Source organism: Populus alba, chromosome 12 (assembly GCF_005239225.2).
Source record: "Populus alba chromosome 12, ASM523922v2, whole genome shotgun sequence".
NCBI classification, from domain to species: Eukaryota; Viridiplantae; Streptophyta; class Magnoliopsida; order Malpighiales; family Salicaceae; genus Populus; species Populus alba.
Genome location: NC_133295.1, coordinates 14937397 through 14955997, shown reverse-complemented (window position 1 = coordinate 14955997; position 18601 = coordinate 14937397). Strand labels below are relative to the sequence as shown.

The 18601-nt window shown below is 34.3% G+C and overlaps 4 protein-coding genes and 1 non-coding gene across 5 annotated transcripts; 2 read left to right on the top strand and 3 right to left on the bottom strand.

Moving 5' to 3' along the window:
- The first annotated feature begins 1744 nt into the window (after positions 1-1744).
- Positions 1745-6407, top strand: LOC118060520 (protein IQ-DOMAIN 23). The gene is made up of 4 exons (XM_035073748.1): positions 1745-2350; positions 4628-4828; positions 5275-5349; positions 5457-6407. The coding sequence occupies exons 1-4, from the start codon at positions 2006-2008 to the stop codon at positions 6171-6173; spliced, it is 1338 nt and encodes a 445-aa protein (XP_034929639.1). The 5' UTR covers positions 1745-2005; the 3' UTR covers positions 6174-6407.
- A 1856-nt stretch (positions 6408-8263) lies between these two features.
- Positions 8264-9316, bottom strand: LOC118060522 (putative non-specific lipid-transfer protein 14). Its single transcript, XM_073412930.1, has 2 exons — positions 8633-9316; positions 8264-8452 (listed from the first exon to the last, which is right to left on the bottom strand). Exons 1-2 carry the CDS (start codon positions 8977-8979, stop codon positions 8443-8445), a joined length of 357 nt encoding a protein of 118 aa, XP_073269031.1. The 5' UTR covers positions 8980-9316; the 3' UTR covers positions 8264-8442.
- Positions 9251-9324, top strand: TRNAV-AAC (transfer RNA valine (anticodon AAC)). The gene has a single exon. It is a non-coding gene; the product is annotated as a tRNA-Val (tRNA).
- Positions 9325-9435: 111 nt separating this feature from the next.
- LOC118060521 (RHOMBOID-like protein 2) lies at positions 9436-12663 on the bottom strand. Its single transcript, XM_035073749.1, has 5 exons — positions 11920-12663; positions 11039-11202; positions 10602-10765; positions 10156-10406; positions 9436-9671 (listed from the first exon to the last, which is right to left on the bottom strand). Exons 1-5 carry the CDS (start codon positions 12276-12278, stop codon positions 9554-9556), a joined length of 1056 nt encoding a protein of 351 aa, XP_034929640.1. The 5' UTR covers positions 12279-12663; the 3' UTR covers positions 9436-9553.
- Positions 12664-15327: 2664 nt separating this feature from the next.
- LOC118060523 (large ribosomal subunit protein eL24) lies at positions 15328-17043 on the bottom strand. The gene is made up of 5 exons (XM_035073751.2): positions 16962-17043; positions 16231-16306; positions 16026-16127; positions 15739-15887; positions 15328-15636 (listed from the first exon to the last, which is right to left on the bottom strand). Exons 1-5 carry the CDS (start codon positions 16970-16972, stop codon positions 15483-15485), a joined length of 492 nt encoding a protein of 163 aa, XP_034929642.1. The 5' UTR covers positions 16973-17043; the 3' UTR covers positions 15328-15482.
- Positions 17044-18601: the final 1558 nt, after the last annotated feature.

Here is an 18601-nt window from a genome sequence, read left to right as displayed (position 1 = left end):
AAAGTTGATTTTTGTAATTATTTAATCTTTTAGGTCAAATCTCAAAATAGTTCACGATCACTTTGTACTGAAATTGGTTTATTATTATTATTATTATATTCATCAAGCATTCAACTAAACAACAACCTTTTCCTCCTCCAATGGTAAATTTTATGGAATAAAAAATAAACTACTCCCTCAACAATAGTCCCAATAGAGCATGCTTTATCACTAACTAATGAAAATGTTTTCAAATTTAGCTCATGTTTTTTAAAATGTTTTTTAAATAGTTTTTTTTTATTTCAAATTAATTCTTTTAAGGTGTTTTTTATATATAATTTTGATATGCTCATGTAAAAAGAAATATCTGAAAAAAAAATATTACTTTAATATATTTTTAATTAAAAATATATTTTTGTAAAAATATCTTATACTATATTATTAAACACATAATTAGAGGAAGTTCTATGATAAAGAAAAAATTTACAAGGAAATCTGTGCATGGATTTTAGACCTTATTTTTTTTTGCTTTCTCCTTCAAATAACCTAGTTAAGTTAAATTTGAATTTCACAATTATTTTATAGTTTCACCGAGTTTTTTTTATCTTTCTTGTATGTTGGTAATACTAGACTTGGCCTACGCTTTACTGTGGGCCTGAATTATTGTTTTATATATATATATATATATATATATATATATATATATATATATATATGTTTAAGGGCTAAAATTAGATTAAAAAAATAACATAAAAAAAGTTATGACAAACCTATAACCATGGTAATCAGGGCCGAGCTATAATTTTTTGGGAGAAGATAGAGAAAAGAAAAAAAAAAAACCCACCGACACCAACCTCAACCACAAAGTAAAACACCTGCCTTATTAATAGGAAGAGAAGACAACAACACTTGTAATAACATAATATAATGATATTTTTAGATGTCAGGAGACACTGTAAAAATACTTATTGGCTCCAAGTTTATTATTTTTAGCTTTCAATTAGACTTTGGTTGTTAAGTTATACAATTTAGATGAAAAAACTAGCTATTTATCTCTGTATTTTATTTTTTATGATAAAGGGATAATGAGAAAAGACTCCAATATCCTTTAAAGCGAGTTTTAAATTTTTTTAAATATAAAGACAAAATTGCCATTAAACTTTTCCATTGAATAGTAACAATGGGTTGAGTTTTTTTTTTTCTTTTTTTGAAATGTGTTTTAGTTTTTTAAAATAATTAAAGTGTTTATCTTAATATTTTTTATCTAAAAAAAATTAAATTGATATTTTCTAAATATATTTTTTTTAAAATTTAGCACTAAATATCAAAATCATATAAAAATATATTAATATGATGATTTAAAAATAAAAACACTTTAAAACTATTTTCAAACGGTATTTTCATTTGTAATGACTATCAACTACCAATAAAATCATAGCTAACCAAAATTAACTAGAGTGTGTTTAGCAGTGTGGTAGCGGTTGCTTTTCAAATAGCTTTTTGTGCCGAAATACATGCCAATGATGTTTTTTTTATTTTTTAAAAATTATTTTTAACATCAGTATATCAAAAAAATTTAAAAAATACAAACCACATTTAATTTAACCAAAACTAAAATTAAAATTTATAAAAATATAAGTTGAACCGCAAAGTCAAACAAGCTATCTCAAATTTAAAAACGTCCCTACCCTCCATTAAAACTTGATAATCAAAGCTAGGCACCCCATACCTATCATTGGCCCATAAATAGCCTACCCTAGTACCCTAGACATTCCACCCTACCCTCAGCACGTACCCTACAAACGCCACTCACTTGCGTTACCTTCACCTTCCCTTACACAACACACACAATCCAATCTCTCTTCACTTTCCTGTCCTAAAGAAAATCTAAAAGCCTCTCCCATGTTCTTACATTACAAAAACACACAACACTTTCAGAAGTGACCCAGCTCTCTTTCTTGACTTAAAAATGCTTTCTTTAACCAGAAACCCCCTCAAAGAACCCATCTTTTTTGAACTATGAAAGATGGGGTTTTTCCGGAGACTTTTTGGCCCCAGGAAGAAGTCTAGATCTTCAAAAACAACACCCTCTTTGTCACAGTCCAACAAGGTTGATCAAGATTCGGTGTCAACTACTCATTTTGATGTTAGCAATTTGGATGCTAATAATAAGCATGCAATAGCTGTGGCAGCTGCTACTGCTGCTGTTGCTGAAGCTGCACTTGCTGCTGCTCAAGCGGCTGCTGAGGTTGTTAGATTGACTAGTGGTGGTCCTGGTGGGAGAGGTGGTGGTAATGTTGGTGGCAGTCACCGGCGGTTTGCGGAGGAAGTGTCGGCTGTTAAAATTCAATCTGCCTTTCGTGGTTATTTGGTAATTTAAGTGTCCTGTTTTATTTTTATTTCATGCCATGATCGTGATTTTTTATTTCCATAAACACCCTTTTAATATGAGGCCATCGCGTCTGTTTCTTTGTTTGATATGGTCTTTTAGTCATTTTACAGCAGTTTTTTTTTTTTTTTTTGCCTTACTCTCTTGGTTGGTGAGGAAAATATAGGGGGGGGGGGGAAGAAATATTTTGAATTGTGAAATTCGGTACTTGGGAATTGGAATTATTTGGGGATGCATGCCGAATTAATTACTTTTCTTGAATTTTTCCAAAATACTTTATTTTGAATCATTTTAGGATTGGCTTGGAACTTGGATTGTTAGATGCATGAAGGTTTTCAAGATTCATATTTAATTTTTTAACTTTTCAAATGGGAGATTCAACAATTAAGAAATAAATGCAATCCCACCTAGAAAAATTAATTAGTTTAATTAACTACTTCTGATTATTTTTTTCTTAATTATTATTAGCCAAATCGAACTACCTTTCATCGCTTGGTTTTATTAATTGATAACAACTATTCCTTTCCCAAAACAATGCAAAGGCTATCTTTCCTCGGAGTGGGCCAAAGCCAGAGCAAAAAACAGTTCCTTCCATGGCCAAGAATTGTAACCCACACTAATGTATTTACCTGTTGGATCTCTCCCTCAAGCAACATCACCATCAGACTTTTAGACAATAGTTCAAAAGGAGTGATTCTCTCTTTATTTTATTTTTAAAATTCTTCCCTTGCACGTGTCTCATGTCCTCACATGTGTCTGTACTATCTTTGTGACTTCATGAGATATGCTTTCATCACTAGTCCAGCCCCGGTCTCTTGTCTGAGCTTGTGAATTTATTTTTAAGATAATTAATTAATCTAAGATGCCCCTAATCATTAAAATTAAGAAAAAAACTGTTTGTTTTGAGAAGTATTTATTAGCTCATAGAGTATTTGATTTCCATCTGGAGTGATTTTTCGTGTATGGTTGGTGCTAGTTGTTATGGCCTTGTGCGGTTCACTGTCTGCCTTTTCATGATTCTACAGTTGTGTACAAGGAGCCCACGGAATTATGCCAACAGCTACAAATTGCTGTTTTAAACTACTTTCCAATTTTTTAAATGATTGTTGAAATAATGCAGCTATTAGTTTGGGAAATAGTTTCATGATAACTGCAGTTTTGTGTTCATCAAAATGTATTTTGGAACACAAAGAAATGGACCATCTGTGCATGGAATTGGGGGGTCCATTAATGAGATGTGCAAGCGTGAGGTTCCTGCCAAGTTTTCCTTGTCAAATGATCAGCTGGTTAATTATTCCTTAATTGAAGGAGTGATTAGCACTCAACTGGGTAGGGTTTATAGTGTCAGCTTAGGGCAAACATTCTAATATTGTAGCTTGAATTTGAAGTTTTTCTTCATTTTTGGATTCTAGAGCTTGGCGTGTTACTTTGCAAGTTGTCGTCTTTTTAAGAATGTTGCCCTTTAGCTTTTATTATGTTTTACCTAGATTGGTGTTGAAGGACATAAAAAAAAAAGTATAAGAAAAATAAAAACATAAAATAAATATATATCAGAGTGAATTTTTGTATTTGGATATAATGAAACGTGTTCTTTTTGTTCTCATTATTTTGTCTCTTCTATTACGCTATCAAATCGAGGTATGTAATAATTTTCCAATTTCACCTACCCAAGGACACAGCTTTACAGTCATTTTGGCTGAAAGTTCAAGTCTTTTTCCACACCAGTTGAAACTTTTTTCTCCATCATGTTTTCCCTTTTTCTTTTTTTTCTTTTTTTAAATTGATGAGTGTTGGGATAATGATTAAGCTCACAACTCTTCTTTAAGAAATTCATACATTCATATTCTTAAATACCATGCTTATTCTGATCCATTTCATTTAAAATTTCTAGAATTTGGTGCCAATAGAACTTGATTATTAGAATCTGTTTTGGGAATGTGATTGCGGTTGCTTTTAAAAATATTTTTTATTTCAAAATACATCAAAATAATATATTTTTTTTATTTTTTAAAAATCATTTTTGAGATTAGCGTATAAAAAAAAAATTGAATTTTTAGTAAAAATAAAATTGAATTTTTTTGAAATGCGGTTGATCTGCGTTTCCAAACGCACACTAAGAACTTAAATAATTTCAAAATATAGCATTTATATATTATTTTTCTTTTTTTCATGTTAGATTTTGTTATGGTTTAGGCATGATAGTTCATGGTGAGAATAGTTAGCTGATCTTTTGTTTTTTTTATTTGGGTGATAATGAAGGCAAGGAGAGCACTAAGGGCACTAAAAGCTTTGGTGAAGCTTCAAGCCTTAGTGAGAGGCCACATTGTGAGAAAGCAAACAGCAGACATGCTTAGGCGTATGCAGACATTAGTGAGACTGCAGGCTCGAGCCCGTGCTAGTCGCAGTTATGTCTCGGACTCATCGCATGCTACTGGCAAGTCCTCTCATTCTCGTTATGCTGTAAGTATACTTTCTTTTCTGTTTATTTATGAAATTACTCGAAAAATAAATAAACAAAAGAAATTACTAAAAATAAATAAATAACAGATAGAGAGAGATGTAAATGTGATTGAATACAGAACTTCAAATGCTTACCATGATCCTGCAGAATTCTCAATAAACATCATTTTTGAAGGATCACGCCCATGTGCCAACTTTCTTGTAAAATATAGTTTATCCTTTGTTTATTCAAGTAAGACAGAAGGTGCATTTGAAAGCAAAGAATGCAAGCATGAGGCATGGTGAAATTTGAAAGTGCTTACTTCCTGCTTGTTGCTCTCCATCTGATCAAACCATATCCATAGGACTCAACTAGAAAAATATAAAGCTTTGATATGATTGTTGACACAGGTGCTTTATTTTTATTTTATTTCTGTGATAGTCACCCTTTAACTGCATTTCCTCAGGTCCCTGCAAGTCCTTCAAAGGATCACCTGTTTCGTGTTTCTAGTACCAAATTTGATGGGCCCTCGATTCTCAAGGTACCACTTGATTGTTTTCGTAGATTATTTTGAATGATTATCCCGGTGCCATGAATATTTTGCAATTCACCATGGAACTCTGATTGCATTTTTCCTTTTCAATACAGAGATGTGGTTCAAATGCAAACTTTAGGGAGAGCATTGACTTTGACAAAGTAAAATGGGGTTCGAACTGGCTAGACCGTTGGATGGAAGAAAGTTTTTTGAATGACCATGGCAGCAATCCACCGAGAAGTCGAAATGCTGATGATGAGAAGAGTGACAAGATTCTTGAAGTGGACACTTGGAAGCCCCATGTGAAATCCCAACAAAGTAATAGAACATTTCAGACTCCACAGCATGCTTTGGCTTCAGATCATAACAATCAGAGCTTTATGACTTTTGACTCTATGTCAAAACTATCAAAAAAAGAACCGAATCCAATACCGAGCATCCCTTCAGGAAATGATGAAGCAGTTTATCGGACCGCTGAGAATAGCCCTCGTATGTTCTCTGCAACATCTAGACCTGGAAGTAGTGGTCGGAGAGGAGGCCCTTTTACACCAACAAGGAGTGAGTGCTCGTGGGGCTTCTTTAATGGATACTCGGGTTACCCCAACTACATGGCTAACACTGAATCATCTCGAGCCAAGGTCAGGTCACAAAGTGCCCCAAGGCAGCGGCTAGAGTTTGAGAAATATGGTTCAAGCAGAAGATCTGTTCAGGGGTATTCTGATTCAGAAACTCGTTCAGAAAGGGGTTTTGCTCAAAATACTGAACTTCAAAACAAAGCTTACGTAGCATCTGGCTACTTGAATAGACTAGGGACTTCCGACTCGAGGTGAAAACCGTACCATTTCTTATCGGCTTTTCTTCTTCCGTTTCCGGTGTGTGCAGCAACATCCTATAGTTGTAATTATTTGATCATTGATCTTACAGACTTTGTCTTTACAGAACTGAACTTTTTAACATTTTGAGTGTTTCGGATTGATGTAATATCCCAAAATTGTGGTTGTAACCTCTTTGATTGCAACAATGTTCAAGTATTATTATAGCTATGCCTGTATATTTCTGGTTTCTTCTTGTCTCTAAATTCATGATCCAATTTTGCTGTCGTACAAAAACATGATGTAAGAGAACTGACGCTGATGAAAACATAAGAAGACAGCACGAGAAATAGAAAGGATGCTGAAAAGGGTTTTCATGGGAGGACCCTAATTTGTATTTTATTTTTGAATAATTGTCTAGTTTTTTATTTAATAGCTCTTTAAATAGGTTAAAAACCGATCATTTCCTAAATAGAAAAGAAAAACACAGCATAAAATTCAAAATTAAGGTAAAAATTCGAAAACAAAAGGGAAAAATAACAAGTAGAATCATCTTCTGTAGAATCATCTGTTTAGAACTCAGCCTCCATAAAAAAATGTTTCGTTTGATTGACCAACATTTTTATTTGAATGAGGATTTCGCTTCACAGGAGTGAATCATGAAGTGAATCGTGACTGATTTGTATGGTCGGTTAAGATCCGTGACTGTCCTTGCCATAGCCCACATATATGTATAAAAACCAAAAAATTGCAGTATGTTAGCCCATAGCAATCACAATGCTCAGAAGTAAACCCGGCAAGCATCGAAATCTGTGTCTTTACCCCACTGTGGATTCACGGATGCCAGATTCTTTCACTTGTTTTATCAACATTGGATGGTCCCATTTGCTCTGTCAATGGTTGTCTGAACATCAAAGTGAAAAGAATGCACTGATGCATCGCAGTTAAAAAGAACAGCTTGTATATGTTGTTTAGTGCCCATATCAGTCAAATGTAAACCTTGGATTCCCTGAGCATGCAAAGGAATCATTATTTTGAAGAATTTAGACGATGCGAACTTTTTAGTAGTGATGGTGACCTAGAAAGAACAATTCAGAGAGGGGAATATGGCCGGCGACAGCAGGTGATGGTGTGCAATTGTCCTTGTTTCGTCTCACTTTGTCTTCAATTTGGGATCCTAGAAATCACGAAGAACATGTTATAATATGAGTATTATATAGGATTGCGCTATTCACACTCTCAAGGATAGCCATCGAAACCAGCTAGGGATCCTACTCAAAGAAAAACTCGAGTTATTGATTGTAGAGTTTAGCCGAATTTGATTGGGTTATTCGGATTTAACAAGTTAATGTCAAAATAGTTTAAATTAAAACTTAATCCAAATTAAATTATAAATCATAAGTTTATCAAATTAACCCGTAAAAGTCGGGCTTAAGAACCATGCTCTAAAGCGTTCATAGCACGAGAAGCTAGACTGAAGAACATTGTGCAGTTAGATCTTACACAAATAGCTCCAATATAGTCCATTAATGAAACGACATTGCATGAGCTTAAAATGTGGATTTGCTTTTACCATTTCCTGAGAGAAAAGGGATTTAGCTTGTCTAATCCAATCCAGGTGCCAGTTAACTTCGTGTGATCTTGGGACTTTTTAGCAGTTATCCAATCTCTTTCGGTGGAAAGAAATGAAAAGTAGCAACCAATTCATCACATATCTCCCTTTTTAAACAATCTAATTCTAGGTGTCTTTCGATATGGATTAGCTTTGATTCAGCACTATAGAAAACAACTTTATGTGAATGAATGGATGTGTTCAATTTCATGAATTCATCCATTCACATTACAACTGGTCCAAACTAGATACAAAACTAGTCTAAAATCAGGATGTAAGTTAAGTAGGTTGATCTAAATCAATCTAAAACAGTATCGTTTCAATATTTTTTTTTTTAAAAAATAAAAATAATACCATCTAAAAAATCAAAATCAAGTCAAATTTTGATCGAATCAACTAAGTTTAACTATGTTAATTTTTATTTGGTTTGATTTTAAATCCAGTTTAAATAAATTTTAGATTAATTATCAATCGAGTTTACTTAAATGAGAAACACAATGGAGAAAATCAATTATCAATTCATCATTATACAAGCTCAAACTTGCTATTTTAGAAAGAAGAGTCACTTATTTTGTATTTCTTAGTGACTGTACTCGGAGAAAAGCTTCTTATTCAGTCCCCCATAGCCTGCATCTCCTTTTGAACCAACCTCGTACTTTCACTGACCTCAACAACTCAAGGAACACTGCACTTTCCATGTCAATATATAGCATCAGATAACAGGAAATGGCAAGCAGGGTTGCGATTAACAGGCAATTAATGCAAGCTCTGAAGCAACCATGGGATACAAAATAGATAGGTAGCTAAGAATGGCAAGTGTATTATGTACTCAGACAGAATCTAGATGGGCTAGAGAAAGGCTTACGAGGAGCAATCTGTATTAGGATCAAGAATGAAGCCTAGGCTTAATCCGCAGAAGCCAGGCAGAATAGCAATCGCTGTAGCATTAGGATTATAGGTAGTAATGAGGCCCATCAAGCATTGACAGATAGACCTCCTATCATTTCCAGATTCAGCAATCACATTGAGGCTCGTCATGGAATCACAACATGGTGAGCCTGGAAGTGGGTCTGGTGTGCCATGGGTGATGAAGGCAGAGCAGGCCGTGAGGAATCCCGTCACGGTCGTGCAATCGACGTCGGCCGCCACTGTCACAGCCCATGAGAGCAACAGCAACAGGAGCACTCCAGTCATTCTTTTTTGGAACTCCATTTTTGAGAAATAGACTTGGACCACCCTCTAATATTAGTTCAGTAGTTTAGAGTTACTTAGTGCGAGATGGGAAATTAATAGTGCTGATAAAGTTTGGTTGGTGTGAAATGAAGAGGGTGTGTGCTCTTTCACACTTGTTGAATGAGCCTCTGGCCACCGTGAGACCGAGAACACGAGTGCATGAAGGAACAAGGTGAGGACCGAAGCTTGCTGTGATCCTGGACTTCGAATAATGATATCAATTATACCATTTTCACCATGTTAAGCATCTGGTGTCGTGGTGTAGTTGGTTATCACGTCAGTCTAACACACTGAAGGTCTCCGGTTCGAGTCCGGGCGACGCCATTTTTGCTCTCATTTTTTTCTCCCGAAACAAGAACTCTACATGTATATATGTGGTTGAAAATGAAGCAATTACAATGGCAAGTCCTTTTGTACGTTAAAAAAAAAAAAAAAAAAGGCAAACAACAAATCAAATTAGTTTCTAAGCTAAAACTATGCATGCATATACAAATTTATACACACGGAAATTGAAATTTTAAACCCATAAATTAAACCACGACCTTCTACCCCACTACAGGTTTTCATTGCATTTCCATCTGGAAGTAGGTACGCAGCTGAGGTAGTGACACCAATGGCACTGATCATTTCCATTTTTTCCCTTGAACAACATCACCAATGCAACTGTGAATCTGCATTTTTTTTATTAAAGCATCAGAACAAAGCAAGTAAAAACTTGTTGATCGTGAGGACGGAAAATCTGGTCATCAATTTTTCAAACTTTTCAAGCAATGGCAAACTCAATGGTCACTGGTTTTTCATGTGGTCATCTAGTACTATCAAGTGGAACAATAAGTTAATGTGTTCATGCCCCACAACATCAAACCAGACATCGGTGTTCAATGGCTGATGATGTTGGTCAAGGAGCAACTGCTGCTTACTGCTAAGTGAAATCGTTCCAGCTGTTTGCCTTTTTCATGACATCAAAATGGGTTTCCAAACTGGCGAGCGTGTCAGGATTGTATAATATTATGCCATTATGCTTATGATATGGTAGCTTGATGAAAATGAACATTCAAATGACATGGAGAGGATGATAAATCAATGAATTTCCTGGGCCCCGAGATCAATGTGTGTTTAAGATGATATTTTGGAGTGTTGGACAGTGTAACTCACCCTACAATCAGCAGCGCCACAGAAACCAACCACAGAGCATATTGGTAAGCCTTGAACTTAGATTTGAAACCAACAGCGGAGGGAAGATTCCGACGCCCTTGCCAACCATATTGTGAACGGGGCAGCAGAACAAAGCCTAGGAGGAACCCTGACAGAAATCCACCGATATGGGCAAAATTATCAACATGTGGCAAAATTCCTATTGCAAGGTTAATGGCTGTGATGACCAGAAGTGTCAGCAGAGCTGCAGTCTGTGGAAACAACAAATAGCAGAAATTAGGCGAAAGAGGAACGGAAACAACTAAGTTATGGTTATCGTTACAAATGCCATTGTATTCCTATGGTCGCAACTTGCATCACAGTAATGGATAACCAGGAAATGGAACTGAAAATCTTGAACAATGGCATAACACTAAAATGTCAAACAATGAATAAACACCACTGACCCTGTTGGTGTAGATGCTCCAGTTTGTAATTAGTTCTGAAAGCATTGCTCCAAGAAGCCCGAAAAGGGCACCCGAGGCACCAACAGAGATGTTGTTTCTAATAAATAGAGAGGAAAGCACAGCACCTCCAAATCCCGACAGAAGATAAACAATTCCGATGCGAACTGCAAATTTGTGACAAAAGCATCAGATCACTTAAGGTTAGTTGTGCTACCAGAAACAGGAAAATAATATAGTACCATGAGAGCTTAGTTGTTCATCATGGATAATCAAAGACCACAAGAATCATATTCATAACAAATCTTTATGCGCAGCCCTGTGATACAGCTCAAGCAGCCCGACAAAAAATAACATAGCAACTGAAAGTTTCATCAAATACAGTTGGTGTTGATAGCGAAGAAGTATTGGCCTCTCAAGAAATTTTGATAACTACTTACCGAACCCAAATTGCTGCTCGAGACGAATGCCAATGAGGACCAGGCTCAGCATGTTTGCAAGAAGATGAATAATACCAGCATGCAACCACATACAACTGATAAGCCTCCATCCTTGGTGCTTGTGTACAACCTTGGTCCACTCAAGAGCTCCCAATCTCTCTAACCTTTGAAAGTTCCAAAAAAAAGAAAGAAAAAGCTTCAAGTAATTGCTTTATGTTTCTCCTACCTTCTTTTCCATATCTTAATGTTATTGACAATGATGAGAACCAAGAGATGACAACTTTTCAATAAGTTAATTTAGTTCCTGAAAAATCCAAATACATTTAATTTCTTACAAATGCTTCTGATTAGAAACATATTTTCAAGGTTAGAAGTGTTTGAGCAAAAAAAAAGAGAAAAAGTAACAGATCTATTTCATCATATCCACAGAATTTCCACCCCTGAAGCCTTACATCCATCTTAAAAACATATAGTATCTCAAACCAATAATCTGAAAATTCATGTCATTTGACTCCAAAGACGACACAGACTAAAAACACAGCAATGAAATCAGTCTCGGTCAAGCAGATCACACTAAATCAAGCATCAATCAAAAAACACCACCCCCCCCCCCCATGGAAGCCACACACGAGGCATTCTAAATTCATCAGAGCAATGCCAAATTTCCAATTTCTACACACATCAAAAAGGATCAAAATTCCTCCTCAAACTCACTTTATCAATCAAAAACTACTGAAACAACAGCAACCCAGGAATCTAAAATCCAAGTCATGAAGAAGTTTTAAACCCTCCATAAAACAGAATGACATAAAACAGAAAAGAGACAAGAAAGATAATACAAAGAGTAAAAATTAAAGCAAGGAATAAGAGAAATTACTTACGTAGCAGAAGAGGGACCAAAGAGAGGATTATCTTTCAAAGGCTCAAAAGAAAACCTCCCCAGAAACCTTGCAACACACTTCCCTTCAAAACTTGTATGTAAATGTTTAGGACAATTATTGATGCGCATCACAACAATGAAGACAACAACATTTGCCACCACAAACATAGGTACAAGCCATGATGTCCAGTAATGAGCTTCTGCATCTTCTATCAGATATGTTGGAGTTGATAAGTAACCGTTGCTGTTACTGCTGCTGCTGCTGTTGTTGTTGCTGCCGTTGCCTCTGCTCTTAACTCCTCCTCCTCTTTCTACGTCTTCTCTTGACATGTTTGACGTTCCTTGATGATGTTCTTGCATGTGTCTCTTTCTTTAAAAGGAACTGTACTTTGGTTTCTTGTTTTCCTTTATCTCAGTAGAAATGGTATGGTGGTGGAGTTGGTGAATTCAATGGATTTTAATGGAGAAAGAAAGAAAGTGGGTGAGGATTTTTCAGGTTTCTAACTGCCAAAGTGAGCAAGGTAACCTCCAATGGACATTTTTCATTTGATCTTGTACAAACACTACTATGCTTCTGTTTTTGGGCAATCCACCACTCTCTTGACAGGTTGCCTATTGCTAATTTCTATTTTTCCTTTTCTTTTCTATATTGTTGCATTGAAGTGGAATATATTTTTTTAGCTCAAGTAATATTTAAATTTTTCCCTTCCTCAAGAAATCCCAAGTTTAAGCATTTCCTCTATAATCAAAACGAAAAAATTGTATTCCTTTTTTTTTTTTACGTAAAAGTGAAATTCATGGATCGAATTTTGCTGTAGAAGCGAAGAAATTCCTCTTGATGGTGACGTGTCAAGATTCCACTGGGTGGATGGATGTGAAAAGAATGGTCGTGGAAGCAGTGGATGGAGGCTTCAACGCGGTATTTAGCTTTCTGTTTCTTCTTGGAAGCACTTCCTGTTTTAAATGCTTGAAGACGCGGGTTTGCTTTCACGAATAAAAGCTAAGAGCTGGATCCTTCAGGGAGAATCAATTTCAGCCCAATAAATTAATATATAACATATCTTCAAGACAAAGACATGGAGCCCTTCGTGTTTAATCTATGTCAAAAAATAAAAAAAGGGAGAATACTGAGCATGGCTATAAAACCTATTTCAATCCATTACTCAATTCAAGATCCGGGTTAGAAGATAGACTGATCAACCCGGTACATCCAAAATCATATTATTTAAAAATTTTATATTTTTAAACAAATTGAAACATTGTAGCTAGAAAAATATCAAATTGGATTTTGACTAAGTTGATTCATTATATTAATAAAATCTGACTGGATCAATTATCACTTGATTTAATATCAAATTTTACCTGAATAATAAAAAAATTTAGATTGGTAGATCTTAATCACCAAACTAAATTGTATTTTATAACATTTTTATTTAATGTAATTTCTTATTAGAGTAATTTAATATCTAAGGAAATTTTGAATATGAGTGAATTACGTCAAATATGATTGGAAAATAAATGAATGTTAGTATGATAATAATATAACCTTTAAATTAAGAGAAAAATACATGAAGAGACAATGGAACACCCCTTTAAGTGTTACAATGTGATAAAATGATAAATATTTGAGTTCCAATATGCATTCTAATAGACGAAAAAAACAAAATATATTTGCAGGGAATTTTAATTTCACATATTCTTTTCATTTAAATACTAATTTATATATCTAATCCAATCTTTTTATATATATATAAAAAAAAAAAACACAATGGATAAATTTTTATTTTATGATCTAAAATTCGACTGAGTTGATATATAAAACACTGTAAATGCTAGCTTGGTTGTATCTCTTTGCTAGTGATATATAAACTGATTCCTGATTTAAACTCAGAAAAATGTCATTAATTATCCTTTGGTTAATCCATACATTTATTGGGTTGGTAACGGACATGGCTTTCTCCAAGATTTTCATGTTCTTAATAACTCATTTAAGAATATTTATTGTTCATTACATTCTGATGTAATTGAAGTTATTTTATCTCGTATGAGATGCATGAAATCTCAGTTGTTTTGAGTCTTAACCTCATTTATCATTAAAAAAAAAGAGTCTATTAATTTATAAGAATATTTCCGGATTAACTAAGTATATTGAGACTATTTTTTTTCCAATCACATCCTATACAAATCATTTAAATTCAAATCCATATATATATATATATAGCTCTCAACCTATGGAAAGTAAATTCAAGCACAAGACATTTAAGTGTTTGAGAATGTAATAATTTATGCTGGGTGTATTTTAAAAATATATTTTATTTAAAAAGATATTAAATTGATATTTTTAGTGTATATTTTATGATTTTGATGTACTGATGTTAAATAATAAAAAAATATTTTGATATATTTTCAAGTAAAATATATATTTTTAAAAATACTATCCAAATATATTTTAATATATTTTTTAAAAATACTATCCACCACAATACCAAACACATTTATTAATTAATGGTGGGCATAAACTATAATACTATAGCATATCATTATTCGCACAACGTTCTTGTCAAAGGAATCGCACTCCTTTCTCCTAAAAACGAGAGAATAAAAAAAAGGGCATATATATATATATATATATATATATATATATATATATATATATATATATTCCATTTTTCTTTTTCATATTCTGGCTTGCAGCAAGCAAACTCTGCTTCACCGATATGGTAGAGATGGAATATTCACAACCTAGCTTAGCAAAATTAGCCTGGCGAAGTCATGCCAACCAGCTGATGATCATTTTGGAATGATCTATCAAAGCTGCTAACCCTTTCTTTCTTTCTTTTAAATTTTTTTTTTTTTTTTCCTTTTCTTTTGAGCTGGAGAATCAAGAATTCTGCCTTTAATGGTTCCTTCAGCAGTTGAATTGAGGTGGAAAAGGAACAAATATAAGAAGGGAAAGAAAAGGAAGACCAAAGTGTGGAAGCTTGGAGGGATCAAAAGTAGGATTTGACACCAACCATTTCCTCTTCCTATCTCCATGTGGTCGTATCTTGTGAAATTGACATATTAAGTTTAACTACTTTAATCTACGTGCTCTTTTAAATTGTTTTATTTTAATTTTAAGGGTGAATAATGCCTTATTTTGTTCTTAAGGTTAAATAGAATTTCTGACTGTTAAATTGTCTTTTACTCATACACGCTGAAGCAGGTTGCTTGACGCCTGGAATACGATAACAAGTTCATTGCACAAATCTCATACCATAAGCAAGGTAGAACGAGAATTTCATATGAAGCCATGTTTTCGATTCTTATCATGATATAGGAACTGCAGTTCGGCAAAAGAACCTATGAACACACAACAATCCCCAAGCAATGGCAGCGCGTGCAATCCATAATAATAAAATTCAACAACTTCCTCCAATCAAACCATGGCTAATTAACGCTGAACGAGAAAAGAGTAGGTTAACTCTTAAAGAACATAATGGCAACAATTGACCTTGATCCATGTAAAAATCTCCACTACAAAATTCTTTAACGAGTCAACAGGACAACAAAGAAAGAAGGATTTCACCGCTTTCCTCCACCCCCGCCAAGCTTGGGGCCCTTTGGTGCAGCACCCTTTGGCACGCTACCTTTGCTGCTCTTTTGTACCTTGGCCACTACCTCTGCCTTCTTGGCCCTCTTCTCATCCTTTGTCTTCTTAATCCTCTCCTTAATTTCACTGCACAAAACATCATGCATTGAACAAACAAGCATATCAACAAGTGTCACCAGTGACTCAACGATTGAAGCACATTGGAAAAACCATCAAAGAATTACATACCGGAGTGCAGCCTCCCTTGCAGCATCACGAACTTCAGGTTTCTCAGTTCGCTTCTTCTGTATGACCTCCAAAGTAGCACCTACAATGGACCTTGAGTAAGGTTTTTTGGTAGCGCGACGCCTCTTCTTAATAGTTTCTGCAGCAATGTCCTGTGATTATCAGGAAAGCAGAGTCAAAACCAGCATATACCGCATCATGATTTTCTTTCTGAAGAGAAAGCAATCTTGCAAATAGAAGCATTAAGCATTCGTCATTAAAAAGTTGATAGAAACTAACAAAAAAGTCACCTTTTTATGCTGCTTCCTGTACATAGCTGTCCAGGTTAGCTTTGAGGGCTTCAGCCTGTTGTGGAAGTACCTCTTGCATTTAGAATTGGCAAAGAGGAAGACCTTAATTGATTAAAGAAAGATTACTTAGTTTCACAGCCTGTACTGGAAGGTGGCGGAAAATAGAAAGAAGATGCGATGCCTTAAATACCAAACTGCATATTACCTGGGAATCTGAGCGAATAAATCTGATACCCTTGCCAGGATAGATCTTCGCCCCACTGAAGCGGCAGAGTTCAGTCCTGGTCATCGGGAAAGAAACCATCAGTATTATTACAAACAAAATCCATTGTCAGGTCACTAAAAATGCTCCATTCCAGGGAACGCATGCTTTATATTTATCATGATTGCACATCTAAAACATCAATGACTTCATTTGCATGATTACGCTCTTCCAAGGAGCTGAATACTCTGGCGACATAACACCCATCTTAGTCTTAGTCTGGTTTCCATTGATCACAATTATATGCAATTCAAGTCATAATGTCAAACCAGTATTTCCAATTACCTTACTGACATATAAACAATAAAAACATTCACTTGAAATCCATGCCAGAAATCTTTCTACTCTTCAAAAATGTATACTCTACCCATCACCAAAAAGATTAAAACTTTCATGAAGAGTGCATTTTTGAAGTTTCATAAAATTAATCAAGGTCGCCTCATTTTCCTTGTACTATCACACAAAATAGTGGCTCTAGTGCTAAATTTGTAGCTCACAAATTCAAGTTGTAATGTATTTGTAAACAAAACCAAGATGGCTCAAATTCAATCCACCAATTCAGGACACTTAAACACTTGAAAAAACAAATACCCATAAAAAGAAAAACGCAGAAAAAATAAAAACCATTTTCCATTGATGTTAAATGGAAAAATAATGGAGAGAAAGGGACGTACTTGAGAACCATGGCGGCAGCAGCTACTGATTTTTTGGCAGGGAAGAAGGAAGACCAGACTAGGGTTTAGTTTGAGAAGATATATATATATTTGCTTAATGGGCAAATAAAGGCTTTATAGTTGTGGGCTTAACAAGGCCAGACGGCTACCTTAAGTGCCTGGTTCTTATGCTTATGGGCCATTGTAATTTACATTGTTCGAGTTTAAACTGGCTCCTTGTAATTTGAAAATTTACAAATTCATTCCACAAATAAGTCTACTTTTCTATTCTTCGTTGTTGTTGTTTTTGTTCCTGGGCATGGTTCTAAAACCTGAACTGAATTAGCAAGTTAACTCAATACTTGATCAATTTAAACTAGTCTAAGTTGGAAAAAATACAAGAGGGAAAATTTTGATGAATTGATTGAAAATTCAGGTTTATCCACTGATCTAATCAAGATTTAGTTCCCAATCTTTTTATTATATATTAAAATAAAAAAAAATTTCTAAGAAAAAAGTTATAGGATTGATTTTCCCAACTTGCAATACAGACCTCACTTTGAATTAAGTTTCAGGTAGGTTTTGACAACTATTTTCATAAAAGATTGGAGTTGGCAAGGAAATATAATAGGTAAATAGTTACCATATGAACCGAGTAAGTGGAGCTACCGCCCTAAATGGAAAGGTAGTCTTTTTTATGATAGTAAGAGATATAAATCATACCCTATCCTAGTATTCTTTTCTTTAAGTCATGGTTAAACTTATCCGTATAGAAAGAAAAATGTGATGTGAAGTCTTACTGGTCTCTTAAGCTCATTCACATGGTAGGGAGCTTCCTCAAGAATTGAAGAGGTTAGACTGAGAGGATCCTGAAATTAAATAAGAAAATTATAAAAATGATTCTATAAATGAGAATATTCAAAGTAGTATAACAATCAAATATATTGATTCATTTAACTTTCTTGGATATTTATCACATTCCAAACGATCTCAGTAATTATAAGTTATCTTAACTAATTCCATGGTTGATAAAACTTAAGCTACCTATTACATTTATTAAACCATCTATTTAACATCACGATCATTTTATATTGTTGACCACCCGAGATGGAAGCCCCAATTATAGCAATCCCACTGGAAGCCTGTATCTCCGACAATTCTTCACATATGCTAATATCTCTAACAATCCCTCACGGGATGCCTATCACTTTGACAATTTCACGTGAATGCCTATAACTCTGGTAATCCCTCACAGATGCTAATAAAATTAACAACCCCTCTTATATGCCAATAACTCTATAAATTTTTTAATTTAACTCTTTTCATTTCATTCATTTTTCCTTTTCTATTCCACAATCATGCTATTGAAATAAATAACATGTACAACAAGAACATTATAACTTAACTTAAATTGAGATGTGGAATAACTGATTCCTCCTACCCGTTGTCAAATACTTACCTGCAATCTAATTATAACTAATTCCTCCTACCCGCTGTCATACTCCATCAATTTCTCTTATATCAACAAGATTTTCAATTTATCATCATCTTATAAGATATATATATATATATATATATATATATAAAGAAACATTAAACACCATATTGAAATCATTATTTTATTCTCAATCCGAAATCATTTACTTAATTTTTTATAGTAT

Bases quoted from the DNA above. Each gene is read 5' to 3' on its own strand.
- LOC118060520 (XM_035073748.1), top strand. From the start codon at position 2,006: ATGGGGTTTTTCCGGAGACTTTTTGGCCCCAGGAAGAAGTCTAGATCT. The intron at 4,829-5,274 runs GTAAGTATACTT...GCATTTCCTCAG, and splicing joins CCTCTCATTCTCGTTATGCT to GTCCCTGCAAGTCCTTCAAA. The intron at 5,350-5,456 runs GTACCACTTGAT...TTTTCAATACAG, and splicing joins ATGGGCCCTCGATTCTCAAG to AGATGTGGTTCAAATGCAAA.
- LOC118060522 (XM_073412930.1), bottom strand. From the start codon at position 8,979: ATGGAGTTCCAAAAAAGAATGACTGGAGTGCTCCTGTTGCTGTTGCTC.
- LOC118060521 (XM_035073749.1), bottom strand. From the start codon at position 12,278: ATGCAAGAACATCATCAAGGAACGTCAAACATGTCAAGAGAAGACGTA. The intron at 10,766-11,038 runs GTAAGTAGTTAT...ACAAATTTGCAG, and splicing joins CGAGCAGCAATTTGGGTTCG to TTCGCATCGGAATTGTTTAT. The intron at 10,407-10,601 runs GTCAGTGGTGTT...TTGTTTCCACAG, and splicing joins GGAGCATCTACACCAACAGG to ACTGCAGCTCTGCTGACACT.
- LOC118060523 (XM_035073751.2), bottom strand. The intron at 15,888-16,025 runs GTGACTTTTTTG...TGATAATCACAG, and splicing joins ACAGGAAGCAGCATAAAAAG to GACATTGCTGCAGAAACTAT. The intron at 15,637-15,738 runs GTATGTAATTCT...TGTTTTGTGCAG, and splicing joins GCAAGGGAGGCTGCACTCCG to TGAAATTAAGGAGAGGATTA.